The 24243-nt window shown below is 39.8% G+C and overlaps 3 protein-coding genes across 4 annotated transcripts in view; 1 reads left to right on the forward strand and 2 right to left on the reverse strand.

The window, feature by feature from the left end:
- The window catches only part of LOC143018418 (uncharacterized), a 187018-nt gene that overhangs the window by 82755 nt on the left and 80020 nt on the right, over positions 1-24243 (reverse strand). The window lies entirely within an intron of this gene.
- Dpm3 (Dolichyl-phosphate mannosyltransferase subunit 3) lies at positions 1930-15912 on the reverse strand. Of its 2 annotated transcripts, XM_076173254.1 has the most exons (4): positions 15760-15839; positions 8301-8351; positions 2579-2657; positions 1930-2255 (listed from the first exon to the last, which is right to left on the reverse strand). In XM_076173254.1, exons 3-4 carry the CDS (start codon positions 2651-2653, stop codon positions 2049-2051), a joined length of 282 nt encoding a protein of 93 aa, XP_076029369.1. In that variant the 5' UTR covers positions 2654-2657; positions 8301-8351; positions 15760-15839; the 3' UTR covers positions 1930-2048. The 2 variants fall into 2 exon arrangements, with proteins under 2 accessions (XP_076029369.1, XP_076029368.1); XM_076173253.1 differs by lacking the exon at positions 8301-8351 and having other exon boundaries at positions 15760-15912.
- LOC143018417 (uncharacterized) lies at positions 16205-18041 on the forward strand. The gene has a single exon (XM_076173774.1). It carries the CDS (start codon positions 16333-16335, stop codon positions 18013-18015), a length of 1683 nt encoding a protein of 560 aa, XP_076029889.1. The 5' UTR covers positions 16205-16332; the 3' UTR covers positions 18016-18041.

The following is a 24243-nucleotide window of genomic DNA, read 5'->3' on the forward strand; positions in this document are numbered from 1 at the left end:
CGTATACCCATTCGCCCCTCATGACGCCGACGTAGGTGTCATCGTATCGAAAAAGTTAGAGATGCACTCTTGAATATAGATTGAAGTGCATGTTCTTATTTTTTTTCGGAATATTGGACAGAAGTAATGCTTAATCTTACATTTTAAAGATTTACCTTCAATGATGTACCGGTGTACACGTGGCAGGTTTCTTGACCTCTACATTGAGGTGATAAAAGAACGTGTGAAATTTGTGTAAAGATTGTCATCGAAAATTTGAATCTAATTTTCATCCTACTCTAGCATATCATTTTCGTATATTCATGTCATCCTATATGTGCTTTTTTATTCTAGCGTTTTATTTGTATGTGTGAGATGCCACAATATGACAATTTATCTAGATCGTTTGCATATCCTCTATAATTTTCACCTCACTTTTGTGATCCCAGCATTTGAATTTTGACTATAGGTTGTCATCGTATATTTTTAATTTAATTTTCATCCTACTCCAGCATATGAATTTCGCACATTCATGTCATCTTAATTTTACTGGACAAGCGTTTGATCTGTCGTATACTTTATAATATGACTAGAGCGTTTGGATTTCGTTATTTTCATCCTACTCTTAAGTGATCCCAGCGTCTGAATTTTGTCATCATAGACTCTGAATCTATTTTTCATACTACTCTAGCATATGAACTTATAATTATTCCATCCTACACTTGTTTTGGTTTACATCTGAGAAACCATTGTATACATAGATTTTAACTAGATGGATTAGAGTGCGGTTTTTTTCATCCTACTCCTGAGACTGATACCAGCGTTTGTATTTTGTCCATAAGTTGTTATCGTAGACTTTGAATTTAATTTCCACCCTACTCTAGCATGTTATCATAATTTTTCCTGGTGTTTTGTGTATGTGTGAGATTGTGAGAAGACAGTATATTTGACAATTTTCCTAGGGCGTTTGGATATCATATTGTCTCATTTTACTATTTTTGGCAAAATGCCATGTAATTTTTGGGGACTTTTTAACATGTACATTGATAGGGTGATGCAGGAGGTAAATGGTTAGAGTGGGGATAAGTGGGAAGCAAGATAATTGTTTGTGGTGTCATGGTCAGAGGGAGATCTGAGGTGAGGCAGAAGACTTGTTGGTTAGTTGGAAGAGACTGAAGCAATTGTTAGTGGGTAAGATTTGGCAGTTACTGATAATTGTTGGCCTCACTCATCTTTATTCTCAGTGTTGACTCCTGGATAGGAGTCAATGCAGGGACATCATATCTAAGTGGTGACAGTTGATTTTTCTTCAGCCTCTCACTTTGAGATAAGGTGGAATTACCCAAGATCTTTAAATAGGATTCATGGAAGGCAGGGAAAACTTCACTCCCCTTAATACCATGGACTTCTCACCAGCAACACCTTACTTATACTCATAGCCCACTCATGAATTCCAGTGATGTTCCTTACACATCTTAAAATAACCTTTCCCTTATATAGGGAGGGTAGTCATATCTGTCATACAAGCTCAAAAATCCAGATGCTGGTAATGTGAATCTGGGATAACCTGGACTTTTTCTTAGCCAGCATTCAAGTTAAAAAAAAAAAAAAAAAAAGGTGGTTGGGATATTTTTAATTTGTAAACAAATTAAAATATCAAGCTAACCTTAAGAGGAAATGGAGAATAATAATAATAATAATAATCCATTTTTATTTTATTTTACTGCACCTCACTCCATAACCTTCAGACATTTCCACAGCTTCCATACAAAGTTTCTCTTGCGGTCATCAAAAAGATACCCCTATGCATAATTCAGCACAACTGTCTCTTCATAATTTCTTTTCACTGCTTCCCTCATTTCCTATTATTCCTCCATACAGCTCTCATGGTACCTACTTTCTACCTCTCTTCAATGAACATCCTCTTCCGTTAAAGGAAAATAACACTAGTTATTGATCTTCAAGAATCTTTTATTAATGCAACAGTAAACTTTCTTCCACACCTTACATAACAATTCAACAAGTATTCCTTCTCCAAATAAAAATCTACAGCACTGACACCATCAGTTTTAATCAAACTTCATTCCTTTTTTAGTCAAATCTTCTCTTGCTTCCTTAATCTGAGTCTGAAGTTCTTGGGCAGCCTCCTCGCAATCATTGAAGTTGTAAACTCTATATGCAATGATTGAAAGTGAAACAAATCCAAAAATGGCTAGAAAGATAAAAGGTAGGAGTAAGATGATTGTGAAGTACTTATCTGTTAATTCATTTTTTATCTGAAAAAAGAAAGAAAAGGAAATATTATCATTTATTCTCACACATGATCGAACACATTCAAAGAATATTCAATTGATGGTACACTGACACACCCACTAAATAAGAGGATGGAAGACCTCTTGTAAGGGCCTAAGAAGGCAACAGGCTTCCTTTATAACTCTAATTGAGTTCATTGAGACACTGGGCTAACCAACAACAACTTTGCCAATTACTCTATTATCTCCATTAGTGTTCATGATAGAATAAAGCTATTGCAGTCAAATATGCACATTTCCAAATACGTCTGAAGATATATAAAATACCATAGAAGCAAGAATCTTACCATTTCAGAGACAACCGCTGCCCATGGGCCCATAATGAGAGCTGCTCCAGTCAGCCATTCCATCAATTTTGTCATCCTCCTACCAAATATATACACACATATAATTATTGGAAAATACATACAAACACTAAGGGCTCTTTCCTCCTTACAAGGGAGGTAGCCAAAGTCAAAGACATAAATCCACTCCCATCCATTTCATACCTACATACTCCACTCCCATTCCTCCCTCTTATTTTGGCTCCTCCTGGATGACGGGTCATCCCTGCATCTTGTCCGCTGCCCTGGGTCAGAGGCAATTCAGCAAGACACAGCACATCCACAGCAAGGCCGCTTCATTTAATTGGGGGAGAAATCCCTTTGGGTTGCATCAAAATATCATTCATACATACTCCCTCATCCCCCAACCACTTCCTTCAATGCATCACAGCATCATCCATACATAACCACTCTACTCACCCCTATTTTCTGTCTTGTCCCTTCCTCAAAAGACATTACCCTCTTTCCCAATGCCCCCTTTACCCCATCCATCCATCTCATCTTTGGTCACCCCCTCATATTCACTCCTTCCACCTCTCTGTTACTAATCTTTTTTCTCTCATTCTTTCCATGTGTTCAAATCATCCCAATACTCTTTCATCAACCATATCTTCCAACTCTTTCTCCAATCCCACTTTCCTCCTTGTTTCTCACCCTATCCAGCCTAGTAACCCTTATATTTCTCAGGCATTTAATCTCAAAAACATTTAAACTCTTCCTCTCTTATGTTCCATGTTTCTGCCCCATACAATGTTGTTGGCACAAACACTCCTTCATACAATCTCATAGCATCCAATCCCAAATGTCTAGCCCGTTGCACTTTTTAATCCCCCAAGGCATTTACTCACTTCTCTCAATCTACATTCTACCTCAACCTCCGCTCCTCCATTTCCCACCACATTCGCACCAGTTTTTAAAGCTATCCACTTCCTACAGTGTTTCTCCCTTAATACTCACTTCCAATTTGCTGCCATCCTCTCCCCTTGTACATCTCATCACCTTACTTTTACCCTCATTTATCTTCAACTTCCTTCTTTTAAACACCTTCCCAAGCTCAGTCACTAATATCCTTGGTCCTTCCTCTGATCCTGCTACAAGTGCAGTGTTGTCAGCAAACAACAACGGGCTTATCTCCCATTTTTCTCCATCTTCTTTATCCTTCTCCAAGCCCCGGCCCATTGCCCTTGAACATACCTTTCACACCACCCCATCCATTTATAAATTGAACAGCCATGGTGATATGACCCATCCCTGACAAAGTCCCACCTTCACCTCAAGCCACTTGCTCTCTCCATATTTAATTCTAACACAGGCTCTACTACTGTAAAAACTCGACTGCTCTTGACAGCTTTCCTTCTACCCCATACATCTGCATAGTGCCTTCCTGTCTACCCTGTCATAAGCCTTTTCCAAATCCATACAGGCCCAAAAAGCATCCTTACCGTTTCCCAAAGCTTTTTCACATACCTGCCTTACCACAAAAATCTCCAAGCAACCCTTACCTGTCCTAAACCCACACTGCTCCTCACAAATTACTCCTGTTCCTCCTAATCCTTTCTAGCAAAGCCCTTCCATAAGCCTTCCCAACTTCACTCAACAAAATGATCCCTCCAAAAATACTACACTCACACTTGTCCCTTTTCCCCTTGAAAATCCTGAATATATTACAATCCTACTAAGTTTTAACCTTAGAATTACTGAAGTGCTGCATGAAAGATGTGTGGACTATGCATATTTGGGCTTGGAAAAAGACTGACAAAGTGCCACACAAGAGATTGATATAGAAATTGGAAAACATAGGAAGCCTATATGGAAACATACTAGCATGAAAGGACAGACGTATAAGAAAAAATAGTGAGATGAAAAGTCAGACTGGAAAAAAGTAACCAGCGGCATACCACTGAGTTTTGACTCCTGTAATGCTCCTCATACATATTAATGGTATGATGAAAGGAATCAATAGCTATGCAAACATATTTGCTGAAAATCCAGAGATCATGAAGAGGGTGAGAAGTAAGAAGGATTGTACAGTGGTACCTCTATTTACGCATGCCCATATGTACACGAAATTCTATTTACGCGGTCAAATTATGGGGAAAATCTTGTTGCTATTAATGTGGAAAATTTCCATTTATGCGGACACATTGGTGTCCATTACTGTGCAGAAAACCAAATCCCGCACTGCCATCTTGCTGAGGTCACCATTCACGCGCTGTGTTGCGTCTCCTCATGCCACCTTTGTTGTGTGCATGACTGGTCCTTCTTTCAGTGCCTAGCCCTTGGTATTGTACTGTTTGTGCCTTTAAAATGACTCAAAAATAGGTGAGAGGTCCTACTGAAGCTGGTGCTTGTAAAAAACCCATCATGATTGAGAAAAAGAGGGAAGTGATTGCCAAAGTTGCTCAAGGATTACACAAGTGTAAGCTGGTGAGAGAGTTTGGTATGCCCGAGTCAACAATAAGAACAATTCTTTTAAATAAAGACAAAATTCTGTCCGCTAATGTGTCTAAGGGTATAAGGTGAGCACACATAAGAGGCCAGCATTGATGGACAAGGTGGAAAGGCTATTGCTTATGGGGATACAGGAGAAGCAGCTTACAGAGTGACAGCTTGAGTGAGGAAATTATCTGTTCAAGGGCTCGCCAAGTGTATGCAGACCTATAGCTTACACCACCTTCAGTGCCCTTTACAGCCAGTAGGGGGTGGTCTGAGAAGTTTTGCCAATGTACGGGCATCCACATAGTGACACGGCATGGTGAGGCGGCAAGTGTGGACACGGACACAGCTGAGGTGTTTGTCAAGGAGTTTGAGGAGCTGGTGTGTCATGAGGGTTACCTGCCACAAAAGGTATTTAATTGTGATGAAACAGGGCTTTTTTTTTTTTTTAAGAGGATGCCTAACAGCACATACATCTGCTGAGGAGAAAGTTTTGCCAGGGCATAAGCCTATGAAAGCCAGGCTTACAGTGATGTGTGCTAATGCGAGTGGCGACTGCAAGATCATGCCGCTCATAGTGTATCATTCAGAGAAGCCATGAGCATTCAAGAGGGGCAATGTCCTGAAGAGCAGACTTCCAGTGATGTGGCATTCCAACCTGAAGGCGTGGGCAACCCGACAGCTGTGCCAGGAGTGGCTCGAAGGGGCATGCAGCCCTGAGATCAAGAAGTTTCTGCAGGAGAATGGACTGCCACTGAAGTGCCTCCTGCTGCTGGATAATGCCCTAGCACATCTTCCCCAAGATCTGGATTTCATCACAATTAAATTCCTGCCTCCGAACACCACTTCCATTCTGCAACCGATGGGCCAGCAGGTCATTTCTAATTTCAAAAAGCTGTACACACGTGCTCTGTTTGAACGCTGCTTCAATGCTACCTCCAACACAGACCTAACCCTGCCAGGATTTTGGAAGTCCCACTTCAACATCTTACACTGTGTCAAAATGATTTGCAAGAGCTGGGAGCAGGTTACTGTCAGGACTCTACAGGCAGCACGGAAGAAGCTTTGGCTATCATTTGACAGGGAGCGGGACTTTGTGGGCTTTGAGCCTGCTGGTCCATCAGTCATCTCAGACATCGTTGCACTAGGGAGGGACCTGGGCCTGGAGATGGAGGATGGGGATGTCGAGGAGTTAGTAGGGGAGCACGAGGATGAACTGACCACCGAGGAGCTGAAGGAGCTGCATCAGGAGCAGGTTGCCAAACTGGCCCGGGAACAGCAAGAGGTAGAGGGAGACGACGATCGTGTTCAGGGCCCCACCACAGAGGAGGTGAAGGAGGTCTGTGTAATGTGGAGGAAGCTCTATGATTTTGTGTAGGTCACACACCCGGACCAGACAATAGAGAGCTGTGTTGCAGGCCAGTTCAATGAACTTGTCATGTCTCACTACTGCCAAAACCTGCACACATGGTGCCGGCAAGCAACCATCACAGAGTTCTTCCAGCCTCGTACCAAATGACAGCACCTTGATGGGGATGCTGCTCCAGCTGAAGGAGCACCTCCTTCAGAAGGGGGTCAGTAAGCCCCCACCACCTCTCTCCCATCCCCCTACATCAGCTGCAAACCTTACCATCAGTAGGTACAAAAAATAGCTTTTTTAATATTTTTTACCCTGTAAGTGGTCTTTAAGGGAGCATCTCCAGCGATCATTCGAAAAATTCTGGTACATGAGCAAATTTTAGGTAACTATTTCAAAAGAATCTCTGATGATGGCAATACTCAAAGTTATACAACTGTATTTTGTTTCTATTTTTTTTTTTATATAACATGAAAGAAAATATTGGCAACCCCATTGCATAAAAAAACATTCTGTATATTGAAAGTGTCAACATTTCTGTAGTTATTTCGGTTTTTGCTATGGAATTGTGTTTATTGAGATATTTGGCAACTCCTCCCACCAGCATACCCCACAAAGACAGTGGACAGGGCATCGGTACTCTTGAAAAGGTCAAAGTTAGGGGACTTCACTCCTGTTGCTCACACCGTATGCAACAATTTTGGTTCCTCTCCCTGTATTGTTGCTGTCATCATGGAAAAATTAACAATAAACAAGAGAGTGAAGCTGCAGAATATAGAGAGGGCCTGTGAGTACCTGAAATACAAACAAGAAGGAAAAAGAGGAGAAAAGCAGCACAGCTGCACCCAGCACTCCAAAAGCATCCACCAGCCACACCCACCTTACACCTCCACCCATGCCACACCACTCACCCTCACCTCACCAGCAAAGAGGAAATTAGAGATTTACTATACATCACCACCATCAGGAAAATTTAAATCCCCTGTCCTGTAAAGTTTATGTTTTTGTTCTTTCTGTTGTAATATCTTCGGTTGTTCTTTATAGATTTTTGTCATTTTTGTTTCATTTGAAAGAAAACATCATGCTCTTTTTCTACAGTAAAAAATAAAAGTTGAATTTTTATTTTTCATTTATGAAACCTGAATTTTGCAGCATTTATTAAATTCAGAGAAATATGGAAGGATTTTTCATTAAGCAATTAGAGCTTCACTAGAGCTCACTATATCCTCACTAAATATTCACTATGCCTTATACATGGGAGGAACACAATACCCTGAGGAATGTGGAAGGATTTTCCATTAAGTAATTAGAGCTTCACTAAATATTCACTATGCCTTACATATACATGGGAGGAACACAATATCCTGAAGAATTATACACTAATGTAATTATACCCAAGTTCATTAAATACATATTTGAAAATTTAATTTCACCTACTCTATAAAGCGATGCAACACTCCCTTAACATTGATTTTTTTACATTAATGTTGCAGAAACATCGTAATCATACCTATTTATGTCCGAGTGGTGACAGGCTTCATCATATCAGGGGGAAAAAAGTAGACCTTTTCGAGGTTGGGAACGGATTGAGTTAACATCGACTTCAATGGGAAATGGCGTTTCCATTTACGCAAATTTCTATTTATGCGGAGGCATACAGAACGGATAAATCATGTAAATTGAGGTACCACTGTATAATGTTGCAAAGAGATATAGATAAAGTATACAAGTGGAAAAAAAAAAAAGCTTATTGGAAAAAATAATGAAAGACCAATGATTATCAAATGGGAAACAAAATAACAGCAAATGCTATGGAGGAAAAGGCCCTAGGTAGCATAATCATAGATGACCTATCACCTGAAGCACACACAGAAAATAATAGGAGAGACTTACAATCTGTTGAGAAATATAAGAGTAGCATTTCACTAGATGGAGGAGGTCATGCTGAAAAAATAATTGAAAGCTTGATACAGCCCAGACTGGTATATGCAGCAGTAATGTGGTCACTGTACTTTAACCACTTTAGTATGATGATGCTTATGTAGCCATCATGAGGTGCGAGTGGGTACACGAGGATGCTGGTGTCAGCTTCTTGATTATATATATTTTTTGTAGTTGTACACAAGTTACCCTCGGATTCTATGAACTGGTTTGATCAAGTTTTCTGTTTATTATTACTCAGAGTAAAAGAGAATGAGTAATATAGCAGTAACTTTATATGTTGTAATGAGAGTAGTGTGATGCAAATTACTTATGGCAGCTAATGCTACGCACAAGAATTTGAGTTGTACTGAAGTGGTATAAAAAAAAATAAAAAATAAATAAAATCGTTGCACTAAATCATATAATATACAAGCAAAGACTGAAGAAACTGGGTCTACTTACTTTGGAAGAAAGAGATGCGACACAAAACCTAAACTCGAAACCGATTTGGAGAAAGTGGACAGAAAAGAATTACAGGTATAAGAAGAAAGATCAACAAGGGGTCATTGTAATTTTTTTAAAGATGTCAAAAAGTATAGCTTTTTACATACAAATGCTGACTTGTGGAAGTTGGATGAAAAAATAACCTAAGCAAGAACTCGAGGAAAGATTTGACACACGGAGGAAAATAGATAGGACCCCCATGAGCATTACTCCAACCCCATATACTACAACTAAGAAAATATACACACAAACACATATACTGGAAGAGGTGAAATTGGGTTGACATGAAAAGTAATACTGAATTTCAGCATTCTGAAATACCTCTATTGGGGAATATCTACCAACTGGGTACACAGAGGGGAGGGGGGGATCAAATTAAACGTTAGAGGGCACAAATTGATACTTTTTTTAAAACTCCAACCAGAGTAAGTAAAAATGCATTGACAACCATTTCCATGTAATATTTTTTACTATTAACTTAAATTAAGGCAACAAAAATGCTGTTTTTCAACTTGAAACAAGCTTCGGGTATCAGCCGGAAGCTTTGGAAGTGGCCAAACATTATTCATACTCAACTGTTCACCACTGTTTAACACTGAATATATTGAATAGCTGTGAGAAAATTTAGACCATAACTTATCAATTCTTTTTCACAACTATTCAATAGACTTGATGTTTAACAATGGCAAACAATAGGATGTGAACAGTATGTTTGGACACTTGCATGTCACACTTTTGATGGTTCCAGACAATATCCAAAGCTTTTTTAAGAGTTGAAAAATAGTGTTTTTGTTGCCTAAGTTCAAGTTTAATAGCAAAAATATTTCATGAAGGGTTGGCATACACAGAGGGGTGTCATTAGAAATACCAAACACTTCAAACATGAACCTAAACCCAAACCTCATCCAGAGATGGAAATGTTAGCTAAACAGGACTGCACCACCAGTTGGAGGTGAATGTTGCTGGGTTCTGAAGACATGCAGCTGGTAGATGTCTCTCCAACATTCACTTAATAAGACCATCACTTGCAGATACCTGTTGTTTATCCCACTTTAATGGAAAACATTAAACATATACTTTGTTGGCTTTTTTAAAATGTTCTCAATAAATATACTCTTATAAAACAAGGCTTATCTATCATGAAACACAGCTTTACACTACAAAGAATGGTTAGGATAGTTTCAAAGGCATAAAAAATATACCTTTTGCAATGCCTCACAGTTTCATAATTCTGATTTTTCAAGGGATAACACAAATGTTATCACAAACTATGTAACTTGAGCTATCTCCATTTTATTTTTGTAGAATTATAAATTGACAAAGTGCCATGTAACCATTGTGCTGTTCTATGAAAATAATTAGGATATTACTTCAGAAGTGAACACCTAAGCAGTATACCAAAAAAAAATTAATATTCATTTGGTAAATTAAAATACATCAATGTAATATATGTTTTTAGAGACAGAAATCAATAATAAAAAAAAGTTGCTAAAGGCAATACACAAGCCACAACTCAAGACATCAGCAAGGTTCAAGACACCATGTTTATTTTTGAAGATGAACAAACGGAAGTCTAATAAATTGGTCTAGTTTAGTCCAATGACCTCTAGGGATGCTAAATATATACCCCACAGGAGGTTAGGTTAGACCTATTTATTAGACTTCTGTTACTTCCTCTTTGACAACAAACAAAGACAAACATGGCGTCTCAAACCTCGCCAACATCTGAGATGTTGCTAGTGTATCACTTTTAGCAAGTTTTTTGTTACTGAGATTTCTACCACTAAAAACGTATATTGATGTATTATAATTTACAAAATTAATTTTAATTTTCTCTTGATATAATGGTTAGGTGTGCACTTCAGGGGATTTACCATAGTTAGGAACACACTGTCATTGTTCTACTGTACACTGCCTCATTGATTTTCTGGTCCTTTTCCCTGATTACACCTAATTGCTTTGGTAGTGACTGGGTACCAAGCACTAGTACCTAAAACCTAAAATGGATTGTACAGGATGGCTAGGCCTAATGGATATTGATTAAATGAATACAATTTTAACATATTGTTGTTGTCATTCCCTAGGCTAAGTTAGGTGCTGAAACATTCAGTAAATGTTCAGTTTTGCACCTGGACTCAAATATAGCAATAGAAAATTAGTTATAAATTTTGTAAATTATAATATATCAATGTATGCAATTTTCTTGGCAGATATAAGAAACAAAAAAAGTTGCTAAAACAGATTTCGTAAGTAACAAAGTCGTGCCGGACGAATGGTACGCCACGTTTGTTATGACAGATGCTGATGTCGAAGAAATGAAACGATGATAAATTCGTCTAACCTAACCTGTGTTTAACAAATTGGTACCTGCAATTTATAGGTCATCCAGATCATCCTCGTTGTTGTGAGAGACATTGGCGGGCTGTTCAATCACTCTCTCAGATTGCGGGGTATATAGGGTTCTTGCAGCTTGAAGGAATGCATGGATTTCAGCTTCATAGCATTCCTTCAAGACTATGTACCTTGCGAGGTACTGCCGAAAGTACCGAGGCTGTACACCTTGTAACTGACATTTCAACTAGACCAGACAGACAACAAACACTTGACAGAGTAGATGGCGTCCCAATCCTATGCTAGCAACTTTGTTCGTTAGTATATTTGCTTGTAGGAAAGTATTTTTTATTTTTATTTCTGCCATGAAAATCGCATACTACATTCATGTATTATAATTTACAAAATTAATATTTAATTTTCTATTGCTATATTGTGTCCAGGTGCAAAACTGAACATATAGTAAACATTCTTTTAGGACTTGAAACTAATATGATCCTGTCTGGCAACACAATTTACTATCCCTTTCCCATACTAGACTACTGTATATCTACAGTGGCTGCGAAAAGTTTGGGCGCAAAATTATAGGCGCCCCAACTTTCCCCTAAATTCAAAACATGCGAAAAATACAACTTCTACGGTTCTAACTGCCTCCTACGGTTATTAGGAGGCAGTTAGAACCATAGAAGTACGATTTGATATCTTCCTTGGCCGACCAGAGCGATGCTTTGGAGTAGGAATGATGTCACTTCCTTCGTCTCGAAATTTCTTGGTCCACTTTTGCACTTGACGCACTCCAATTCCCACACGAGTAGCAATATCTTTACACTTATAACCCTCCTTATAGAGGGTTATGATTGTAACAACTGTGTCTCTTTCCAGCTCTTTACCACTTCCCATTACGGAGATATCAAGGCACAAAAACAGAGACCACCGCAAAAAAAAGACTACTCTCCGTGAGAGATGTTTAGAAACTGACTCCATGTGACATCGAGTGCGCCTAAACAGAGTTGCCAAATAGTGTGTATTGTCTCGGCTAAATACGGGTACAAACGCTAGCATTGAAAAATAGTGAAAAGTTTGGGTGGAAAGTTGTATTTTTCGCATGTTTTGAGTTTAGGGGAAAGTTGGGGCGCCTATAATTTTGCGCCCAAACTTTTCGCGGCCACTGTATGTACAAAGGACTTCTTCCCCTTTATAAGGAATGTGGGGAGGTATCCATACTAAACACAGCAAAATAAGTTGTCAACAATCATTTTGCCCCCCAAATTACTTTAGTCTGAATAAACAAGGGATTGTTAGTAATTTATTTTACTGTTTAGTATTGGTGCAGGGGGGCTAAACAGCTACCAGTACATGACCAATATATTTCAGGTGTCCTTATCTCCACTCAAAGACAAACCCAAATGTCAAAGTGCTTACAAGCAATGAATCACTTCTCCATACAATTCCAAAATAAACACTATAATTTATGTGGATAAAGAGATGATGAAAAAACTCATGTAAACTCTGATCTGTCCAAGACTAGAATATGTGTCAGTGGTATGGTCCCCACACCATGTGAAGGATATCAACAAGATCAAGAGATACAAAAGGTAGTAACTAAACTGGATTCCAACCTAGTAAAATTCCAGAATCATGTAAAAATAGATCTCTAATATAATTATATTGTCCAACAGCTCTTAACCTAATATAAGCTAATATAACAATTCCACAGAAAAAACAGATCTTTCAAATGCAAAATAGGAAGAAGTGAAAAATGTACTTGCATGATACTGACATAAAATACACACGAAACTAGGTCTGCCAACTTTGAATGATTGAAAAGAAAGTAGAATACAATTACAGTACATGTCACTGAAGGGGACAGAAGGATGCTAATCATTTCGAGTATGTCAGTTACCAATATCCCATACAGTCGTACCTCGGTACTCGACCGCCTCTATACTCGACCAAATCGGTGCTCGACCAAAAAATTCAAGTAGAAAATGCATCGGACCTTGAACAGATTTTCGGTACTCGACTAGCTCGAACAGTGGGTAAGCGTCAGTTCGACTCAGACCGCCAGCGGAATAAGACATACGCAGTTTGTTCGAGTATTTCTTCCCAGATTTAAACTTTTTCGTGTTGCTCTAGCCCTTAATAATGGGTCCAAAGAAAGACAGTGATAAGGGGAAAATTGGTTTCGGTGTTCGAACAAATCGGTGCTCGACCACCACCTCAGAACGGATTATGGTCGAGTACCGAGGTACGACTGTATACTGTTTTTGGTTCGAGTAGGCATAGTTATAATGATATAGGGATAATTCAATATATGTGTGCTTGGGTTATAAGTTCATGTGGTGAACAACTTAACCTAACCAAACCTAACATATCATAACCTAATGTGACATAACCCCTGCCCCCACTGAAATGATGCTGGCTCAAACTGATATCCACTCAAAATGACACCAGCTCAAACTAGCACTCGCTCAAATCAACCAACTCCCAAATAAGCTACATTGATAGAAGAGATCTCTTGATTTGGGATAGGAGGGTTTAAAGAGGTCATACGATTAAGAATAAAACAAGGCTACATGTCAAAAGGATCACAGACCAGTTCCAATATGTGGGGCTCAGGCAGAGATGTGGTAGCAGTGTATCCCCAGACTGGCCATAGTGTTAGCACCAAAACCTACAAGACTTTGCACAGCTTAGAAGGGGATATATTATACAATTATAACCTAGCCTGGAACAATTAATGTAGGTACACCCGAATCCACGCGCGGCACCACTGTCGACCATGTACTGTTTTCATCGCCATTTGTTGCGGCCCACTAGCTTTTGTTTAGTTTAATTAGAATGCTTCCCGCGTTCAGCGTATGCGCAAGATATTCAAATTACCTTGTTGTTTTGCAAGTGTATGCCCAATTCTTGAAATAGAAACAAAAATTCAGCGATTTAAACGGAAATTTGGTTATCAAACTTGGCAACATAGTTTTCCGAGTAAAAATACTAAGGTAAGGCATCACAAAACATAATTTTAAGTTACATAAACAAGTTTATCAACCTATTTTCTCCCGGAAATGAGAAGCTTAAAATCGTTGATCACTTGATGTTTGAGCTTAGCGACATTATATGTAGGCATATCACCCATGAATCTGATGCGTCCAGTTCGTGTTTGATTTTGTTTACACATCACCATTGACGACCAAAACCACACAATGATGGTTTTTGCTCAAATGCATAATTTATATATAAAAATTAGCATATGCTTGCATTATTTGACCTATTTTCTTTAAAATGTGTGATTTCCATGTAAAATGATCGAAGAGAAGTTACGTTCTTATCCTCTGCAACATTACCAACCGGCAACCAACGCCGACCAAACCCAAACAATGATGGCTTTTGCTCAAATGTATAATTTTAAATAAAAATTAGCATATGGTTGCACTGACCTATTTTCTTTAAAATGTGTGATTTCTATGTAAAATCACCAAAGAGAAGTTATGTTTTTATCCTCTGCAAAATTACCAACTGCCAACCGTCGACCAAAACCACACTATGACGGTTTTTGCCCAAATGCATAATTTATATATAAAAAATAGCATATGATTGCATTATTTGACCTATTTTCTTTAAAATGTGTGATTTCCATGTAAAATCATCAAAGAGAAGTTACGTTTTTGTCATTTGAGCAAAAGCTGTCATTGTTTGGATTTCGTCGACGTTGGTTGCAGGTTGGTAATTTTGCAGAGGATAAAAACATAACTTCTCTTTGATAATTTTACATGGAAATCACCCATTCTAAAGAAAATAGGTCAAATAATGCAACCATATGCTATTTTTTATATATAAATTATGCATTTGAGCAAAAACCATCATTGATGATTGTGTGGTTTTGGTTGGCATTTAGCGAGACCCACCATTGACAGCTTCATGGTTGCCATGAAAAGGCAAATATGGTATGATGGAGATGTCTCACATTGTTTTTGACATGCTCAAGAGTCATGTGCTTTGTTGATCCATAAAACCCAAGTATTCCAAATTTTTATAAAATTGGACCAGTGCTTTAGAGTTACTGTGTATTTCTTTACCGAAATCTTTACAAATTACCACCCTTAATTCTAACACTTTTGTGACTTTGTTATGGTAAAGTCTAGCCAAAAATGAGGGCTAAAAAAATAATTCAAAAAATCGCATCTCCCTTATTTTTCAAGCTATTTCAAAAATTTAAAAAGCATTTTGTTTCTAAAAAAAAAGTTTTCTTTCATATGCAACAATAATTCAAGGGTTATTTTTATTTTTATTTTGTGGGCGTACCTAATTAATGAATTCAACTCATATAACTTTAAATTGTGGATATATTATACCAAGTTGGAACTGTACACAAGCTTGAGGCTTGGTATGATATACTGTAGAGTAGGCCACGGGACCCAACGATCATTTTTCCTTACTTTTCTTGTATACAACAATTAGGTCAAAACACCGCTTAGTAAAGTTGACTGCCAGTAAAACGTCACTTGCTTTGCAGACTTCAGTTTATATACTAAGAAAAAATAAAAACAATCATTGCATAGTGACTCGCCATGCTTGAAAACACTATCATTATCACCTTCTATCTGAATTCCGTGAGGGTTGAAGTGAGGTTCTGTGAAGAACCTGGTTAGTTTTCGTGGTTTGTCTTTGCCTCCACACTTTCGTATGACCACGTCAGACACCTAATAAACAAACGGGACTTGTATCCACATGGAAGTTTGTTAATGTAAACAATTATAAATATATTTTCCACACATATATACTGATGGCACAAAATGATTGTTAGGATCATAAATGATATTCTATATATTTAATGAGTTTTCTGTTACATTAATATAGTTTTCTAATGTTGTACTGAAAGCTGACCCACATATCTAAAAATATATTTTGCCCACATTTAGATGTCATTATGTTAGAAAGTATATTATAATACACACTCATGAATATATTGTTAGATTCTTTCTTGGAATACCACTATTTACATCATGAACAATAGATGTGGATTTCTGATGGTTCGCTACGAAACGATGTCCTAGCTATTTAACCCTCAGTGCTATTGTTGACAGTGAAGGAGGAGGAGTAGTTTTGTATGCAAGGTTAAATCGTTTGTTGTCGTATTGATATTTGACGTTTTACCAATATTTTGAGCATGGAAACCAAAGATTATGACCATGTCCGTAATCTCACTTTGCTGTTTTTCTTGGATCGACTTATGGACAAAGGCCAGCCGCGGACACTACATGACCTCAGTTGTCAGTTCGGTACAAAGGGTTTTACGAAGGAGATGAGGCAAATCGCCGGAGGCTCTCAGTCAGGACTAAGGAAATTCTTACAGCAATATCCGTCATTGTTTACTCTCGAGGGTGACTATGTGACAGTGACCAACTATAGTAATGGTATCCACAATCCGAACGACCCGACGGGCAAGTTGTTGGGCAAGCGCGACTATGCAAAGGAAGCGGTTGAGTACTTTGTTGGTAAACTTCGTCAGTATGGGGCGGGGACCGAAGTGCCCATCAAGTCGCTCCTGGGGCACAGGTCGCAGGCGTCCCCCGAGGTGCGACATGTGTCCGGACAGCACGTGAAGGAGTTCCGCGAGTTCCTGTGTAAGTACAGCGACACGTTCGTAGTGCGGGAGGAGGCGGTCATACTCAAGGAGCATGAAGGCATGGCGCCCCAACCCTTTAAAGAGCTCGACCTGCCCAAGGTGGACCCTGCCCTCACCAACCAGCTCCTGCAGTACTGCACGAGCGCCTTGGCCAAGGGCCCCGTCATCCTGGAGACGCTCTTCAACGGCGTGCACAAGGCCTTCGACTCGGACCTGGGAGGCATGGCGCAGATTTGCCGCACCAGCCTGGACCTGGTCACCTTCCTCAAGATGCACTCCAACACTTTCACCGTGCAGGCCAACATGGTCAGGCTGGTACAGCCTCCTCCAGCCGTCGCCCACACCCACACCCCGCCTACGAGTAGCAGCGCGGCCCCGCCCCCCACCCCGCCGCCACTCCCGACGACGGCGGCGACGACGACGATGCATCAAGTGCACACTCAGGTATTGCCGCAACAGCAGCAGCAGCATGAGCTCGAACGGCCACCTCCTCCTCCTCCACCGGCGACAGCACCGCCTGCAGCCCAGCAGCAGCAGCAGCAGACGGTGCCTGTGACCCCGCGGGAAGACGATACGCCCACCTCACCCGTTACGTCTCCCCCCGGCCGCCCCCAGCATCACCAGCAGCCGAACCAACAAACCTTGAAGGCGCGCGTCAATACCCTTCTTCGCAAGACCTTGGCCGACAACTCCGAGCGGGACCGTATAGCCTACCACCAGTACAACAACGTCTCCGGCGGCGGCGGCGGTGGCTGCGGCAATAGTGAGAACGGCGAGAACGTGACAATGCGATTGGTGCGCAACACGCGAGTGGTGGTGTCGTTGCGTGAGTGCAGGCAGCTCGTGAATACGCTGATGGGGGCGCGTCAACCCGTGTCCTTCGACGGCGAAGGGGTCAACCTCGGGCCCTCGGGACCCATGACTCTCCTGCAGCTGGGCCTCGTGTCCGGTCATATTTATATTTTTGACCTGATGGTTGAAAGGAACCTCATGTTTGAGGGCGGACTCAAAGAACTTCTGGAGGCTCCCGACATTGTCAAGGTACGGCAACCCCTTGTTCAAGGAAAAATAATCATCGAGATCAACCCCAATGGTGGGGGGTTGGGGGCAAAAGCGGGTACGGGAGGTGGGGAATGCATTGGTGATGATGACAATCATAATTCATTCATTCATTCATCCATTATTATTACTGTCGCTGCTGTCATTACTAGGGTCATCTTCTGACCCTCCCACTTTCCCAACGTGAGCCGCTGCTGACCAGGCCATTTGATAAGATTCGAATGCTCTTCTCGAGAAATGCTTGCATTGTAATTCATTGGGGCGGAGGATGTATGTATATATATATATATATATATATAATGTGTGTGTGGGTGAGAGAGAGAGTATTACCCATCAGTAAAGGTTCCCTTTCGCTGATTGGTATCACCAGTCATCAGTTAGAATGAGCATTATGAATCAAATACAAGCTCACAAGAGCAAAGCAACCTACATAGGTAAGTAAAAGCGACGTTGCTAAGTTACTTATCATATTTTTGTTTATTTTTCCCGGTCCATTCTCAAGTCATTTCCGGTGGACCTAACTGGCAAGGAGGGTGCGCGCCACTCCAGGCCGTTTGTGTATGGAGCACCGACTCGGCGTTGAGATTACTGAAGCTGGGCAGTGCACTGCCACCGCGGCGGCTCGAGGAGTTGTAACTTGCCGAATGTCGTCACTGTTGATAGCAGCTGGCAGGTCGTCGCCCCGTAGTAGGAAAGGTCGGGACTGATGCAATGAGTGCAAGATAGTGCCCAGTTTCATGCATCGTGGAATAACCTAACCATTCGTCGCCCCCAGGAGGAGTTTCCGTTAAATAAGAGCATATTAGTGAACAAATTGTGCAGGACATTATTTGGAAACTAATGGATAAGGGGGCGGGGCTGCTAAACCCATGCCTAATGTCATTTACTTATCCAGTTACTCTTTTATCTCAGTAGCAGCCAGACTTAAGTTCAGTGTCACGTGGCCTCTGGTACCCCGTTGTAACAGAAATGTATTACTCCTTTGATTTTGGTGAATGCCAGCCTCCCCACTAAGGGGGAACCACTTGATGCATACGGGACTTTCTTAAGTGTCCCGTTCGAGTGCACACAATGCGAGTCAGCACTCCAACTCTGGTGGGCAAATAGGATGGGGGGGGGGTTGCGGTACGTGTAAGGTCACATAATGGGCTGTGAAATCCCATCCGAGAGGGTAATAGATGTCGATCATGATTCCAACACGTGATCCAAAACCGTGGTGAATCACATTCACATACCGTGAGAACCAGTCAATACGCTTTTCGTTTTTTCCTTTCTGTAAGGTTTTATTTTTTCAGACGTTTCTTGGCTGTCTTCGACTTGGCCACTTTCAAAAAGGAAATTAAGACGATATATTTTTGGAAAGTATTTTTAGAGTTTTAAACACTACTAATAAATGAATGAGAAGAAAAAACGCGCTGGCTGGAGGTAATCGGAACAAGAACAGTGTATTGGATAGAATGTCATTACCTGGTAGATCTTGAACTTCACATTTCTTACTGCCATATGTGCTGGTTGAACTTTAACCTTCTACATTGGCTGTACCGCCTGTCATTCTGTCGCCACGGCAGCCCATGGGGAAAGGGAGGCGTTGAGCCTGCCTCGATGTAATTCAGTTCCGAACTGATCGTTCTTCATGTTTAGTTTGACTGCCGCTGCCAGACTGTTTTACTCATCTACGTTGCACACCTTCAGTAAGGAAGATAAAGAGGGACTGTTGTGAAAATGGAAAGACCCGGGTGTGTTGCTGGACAAGAAATATGATTCAAGTTCCCTGGAAGAGAGTACAGAGGAAACTGAAAAACAAGGTTTCCCTCCAAGGTACAATGGAGTAAATAATTTGCAGTTAGCATCGATCATGCCAATCGTCGTTAATGACTTTGGAGAGGTGGTATATTCATTGATGGAACTAAGATGTTGGGGCAATAAGGACAGAACCAGGGGACACCTACTAGAAGATTTGAACAATTCAGTAGTGCCATGTAATGTTGTAATTGAGAACAAGAAAAGGTTTCATGCAATAAAATGTTGATGCAATCAAAAAGGAAAAAGAACGGAGTTTTATGATTTTTTTTTTTTTATTACAAAACCATACAGTTGTCATAGTTTTCCGTCCAGTGCATTTGGTCCTTACGACAAAAATATTGGGGTTAAGAGTGTGCCCCACCCACACACACACACAAAAGAAAAGGAATTAAAAAAATAGATAAGGTACCATCATTGTTTAGCTTTCTAGGGCTGTCCTACATAGAAGGACTAGATACTAAGAATGCCACCGCTGGAAAGGAGACAGATAATTACTATTATTATCGCTATAGCAGTGGACACCGAAGATAAAGACATTGATAGTGACGAGTGCGTCAAGTTGTTATCGCGCAAAAATGCGAGGGCAGATTGTGGAGGCTGGATGTGTGGGGAGGTTTGCCCATAGGTAGAATATCCTACTAGAGAAGACATGATTTCAGGCCACATGGCTGAAAGATATGAAGTTACGTTGAACCATAACGAAGACAAACATGAAGTTGGAGGATGCCGAATAACGCAAGTCATCCAGCAAATATACAAATGGATCAGGTTCAAGGGTTATCCCAGGATTCTTTATAGCCTGTCAATGTGGAGAGTTTGGATCGACCTGTGCAAAGGAACTTATTTGTATCGTTTACAATTAATTACTTCGCTCCAGCCAATTAATAAATATAGCAAATGTTCCTTTACTTAATGACATATATTTTGACAAAACAATACTTGTGTACACATGCATGTACATCCTACCAAATGAAGAGTACAAGAAGGTTTCTGTACAAACTCCTACCTTCGCTAGGCCAATACGATTCTCGCTTAAAAGCTCATTCACCCCCTCTCCTTATCCACCCCAAAATTTATCTTTCCACTCTAAGAAAAGCTCTAAATCTCCGAGAGGAACCGTAGAAAATATGATGGAGTACATTAACCATACCACACCAGTTAACTCGCCACCAAAAAAAAAAAAACGCCAACGAAACATTCCCCTTATCAGAAACGAAGATGGATATCCCCTAACCGTAGTATCCACCGCAACCTCAACATTATATGTAGAAACTTAAATTCATCCCAGCCCATTAACCTTCAATACTAAGCCATATAGGCCTCCTAGATCTCATAATGGTCCCCATCAGACCCTACTGCAGTGGTTTCCAAACTGGGGGGTAATTTACCAATTTGTCGGGGGTAATTTACCAATTTGTCGGGGGTAATAGAGGGATAAAAAAATTAAGAATTCTGAAAATCAAGAATACATTGCGGTACCTGGCATTAAGATTAATGTTAACTTAGTATTAGAATGTAAAGTTTTAAAGTAAACCTATTGTAATTGTGTAGCAAAGTTAAATCGAATAACGGTAAACATAAAAAACTAATATACAGTATTAGAAAAGAAGAAATAAGTATGTAAATGTGCAAACGTTGCCAGGCTGCCACTTTCAACCACGAAGCCAAGAATTCCTCAACTAGCTGCAAGTATGCAACTCCGTCCATTCCACTGATGTTCTCGACATCTTTGGCAATAGTCATTAGATATGCACAACGTTCAAATACAATAGATAAATGAAAATGTCTCTAGTGTTTTGATTTAGCCATATATATCAATGTTGACAGCATTTTGTGATAGGGGTAACATGCTGTGACATGTTAAATTGGGTAACAACTGAAAAAGTTTGGGAACCACTGCCCTACTGGAATGAACGAATACATATCCAATCGTAACCAACACCTAATTGAATTAACAAACCCTACGCCAATTACTCTTCTCCGGGACGCGAAACCCAGGTTTACGTAAGAAATCAATGAGGTAGATAACCCGCCAACTTCTTTCTGAGTTTTGTATTTCATCTTAACTGAATATGATTTTATCAATATAATGAATGTGTGTGTATGTATGTATGAATATATGATTAGCATTTTAGTTGTATCATTCACCACGTGACTAGACGTGACGTGACTACTCTATCATGATTCTATACTTTCATATTTTGTACATATTAAAATCATCGGTAAACAAAATCAGGGCTCAATTTCATAAAGATTCAAACTTAAATATAAGAAAAATACAAATGTCACACCACAAAAGATTCTAGATATCCAAAATAATTATCTCGTTTTCAGTGTCCGCATTGAAAATGTTTCATCAAAAGTTTGTGTAGCCTTCTGTTCAACATATTTGCCACAAGAAGTTTCTTGTAAAACCGTGTTAATTAAGATTTTTTCCAAAGTTAAAATTCTATTCTTTGAAATGTGACTTTCTGCGACGGCTAGGGTTGCACATAAAGGCAAAACCGACCTTTAAATAAAAATAATTTCTCTTAATTAGCATTGATTCAATGTGACAAGACTTACAAATCACACTAACAACATTCTTTTATTTTACATTTCCCGAGTTTTTTATATGAAAAAGAAGAATTCCCAATACTTAAAAAATAGTAAATGATAACATATAAAAATTATTTCTCTAAATTTGCATGGATTCAATGTGACAAGACAAATCACACTTACAACATTCTTTTATTTTACCTTTCCCCGAGTTTTTTATATTAATATAGAAGAATTCCCAGTACTTAAAAATTGTAAATGATAATATGTTTCCAGAAAATTCGGTAAGCACGGGAGAAACTTTTTGCATCGAAGATTGGCCGATTTCGGCACGCGCGCCTTAAAAAGGTTGCCTGCTCTTGGCCCTCAACAACCACCAAACGAACACGACCCAAAACAACATATCAAAGTAGATAATGCACAAAGTAGATAATACACACCATTATACAGGGGAACTCCCATTTGCCAGAGTAAAGTTACCCTTAGAATATACATGTTGGTCTGCTCAATTTACACAACAATATGCAATAACCATCTACTGTCACCTACCCACTCAAGCAGCACTGACTCTACACCAAATCCTTATGGACAAAACACTAATACCTCAGTCATCTCCCCACAGCTTCTTGTAGAAAAGAGGACTACTAACAAAATCTTAGATACCCTTGACTAAAACCAACATGAGAAATATAAGATAACGAATGGCAACGGCGCGAGATTATCCAAAAGTATATAGGCGCCAGTAAATTACAGTCCATAACCAACCAACGCGTGTGTGTATATATATATATATATATATATATATATATATATATATATATGTGTGTGTGTGTGTGTGTGTGTGTATGTTTGTATGTAGGAGGAGATATATTCTTGCAAGGATTTTGACAGGGGGATAATCTATGTAATCACCCGCCCCCCCTGAAATAACACAGGTCATGTGGTTCCACCCCCTCACCCCAAACCAAAACCATAAGGGGAATATACCTGTACTTACAGGATCTTTGCCCATGTGTATGTATGTGTTGGAAGAAAACAGACACTGAACTCGTCGATAGAAGTTTATTCCTACGTTTCGAACCCTGTCCGGAGTTCGCCTTCCGGGATATACGGTATAAGCCTGATCTAACCATAATCATCCACGTCTCCAAATTCATCTGCCAATCATGAGGAACTTGTTTCATGATCAATTCAGTTAATAATTTGTCACATTAAAATTGCCCATAGATTGAATTAAAAAATAGTAAGTACCCTACCAGAAAAATGTCTTTCCACCCTCACCCACCAACTCAAGTATATGCGTAGCACCTGTTCATTAATTTCCATTACCACCCCGTCAATACACATGATGAGCGACAATGGTGACATCAAAAACCTTGACGAAGCTCCACATTCACATCCAACCATTCATACTCGTTTCCTGCCCTCACACATGCCATACTACTCAGGTGAAATATTTTGTTGAAGTAAGGAAGACAGACGAGTGGAAAGGTGGTGAGGCAAATACAGAGAACAGTTGGAGTTTGTATTCACTGACGTTTCGTTCTTATCACCTTCAACAGAGTTCCCTCTGTTTAATGCATACGCAACACACTCAACAACGCTTCTCTATCGCCCATAATACGCCTTCTCCAAGCCCACGAGAACTCAAGAACCTTTTGCTAATTATTTCTCGCATACCTGTCTTAGCACAAACACTTGATCCACTCATCCTGCTCCTCTCCTAAACTCATTGTTTTCCCCCAATTACTCCATCTTTATCCCTCCTAACTCCCTCACATAACACGCTTATACACCATACTAGCCATACTCGACTAACTGGTCCCTCTAAAACTACTACATTCATATTTGTCAACTTTTATCGTTTTGTAGCTGGGCTATACATACACTCCTCCAGTACAGCAGGACACTATATATATACACACTGAACACTATATATATACATTGAACAATTTCACCAAGTGAAAAATATTCTCCACTGGAAAAAAAAATCTCTGCTAAAAAAGCATGTTACTAAAAAAGTGTAATCAGACCTTTAGATGGCCATCTATA

This window comes from Oratosquilla oratoria, chromosome 34 (assembly GCF_046742065.1).
Source record: "Oratosquilla oratoria isolate Oo_2021 chromosome 34, ASM4674206v1, whole genome shotgun sequence".
NCBI classification, from domain to species: Eukaryota; Metazoa; Arthropoda; class Malacostraca; order Stomatopoda; family Squillidae; genus Oratosquilla; species Oratosquilla oratoria.

Coding starts and splice junctions, on each gene's coding strand:
- Dpm3 (XM_076173253.1), bottom strand. CDS start 2,653: ATGACAAAATTGATGGAATGGCTGACTGGAGCAGCTCTCATTATGGGC. Junction 2,256..2,578: donor CAGCGGTTGTCTCTGAAATG/GTAAGATTCTTG, acceptor TTCTTTTTTCAG/ATAAAAAATGAATTAACAGA.
- LOC143018417 (XM_076173774.1), top strand. CDS start 16,333: ATGGAAACCAAAGATTATGACCATGTCCGTAATCTCACTTTGCTGTTT.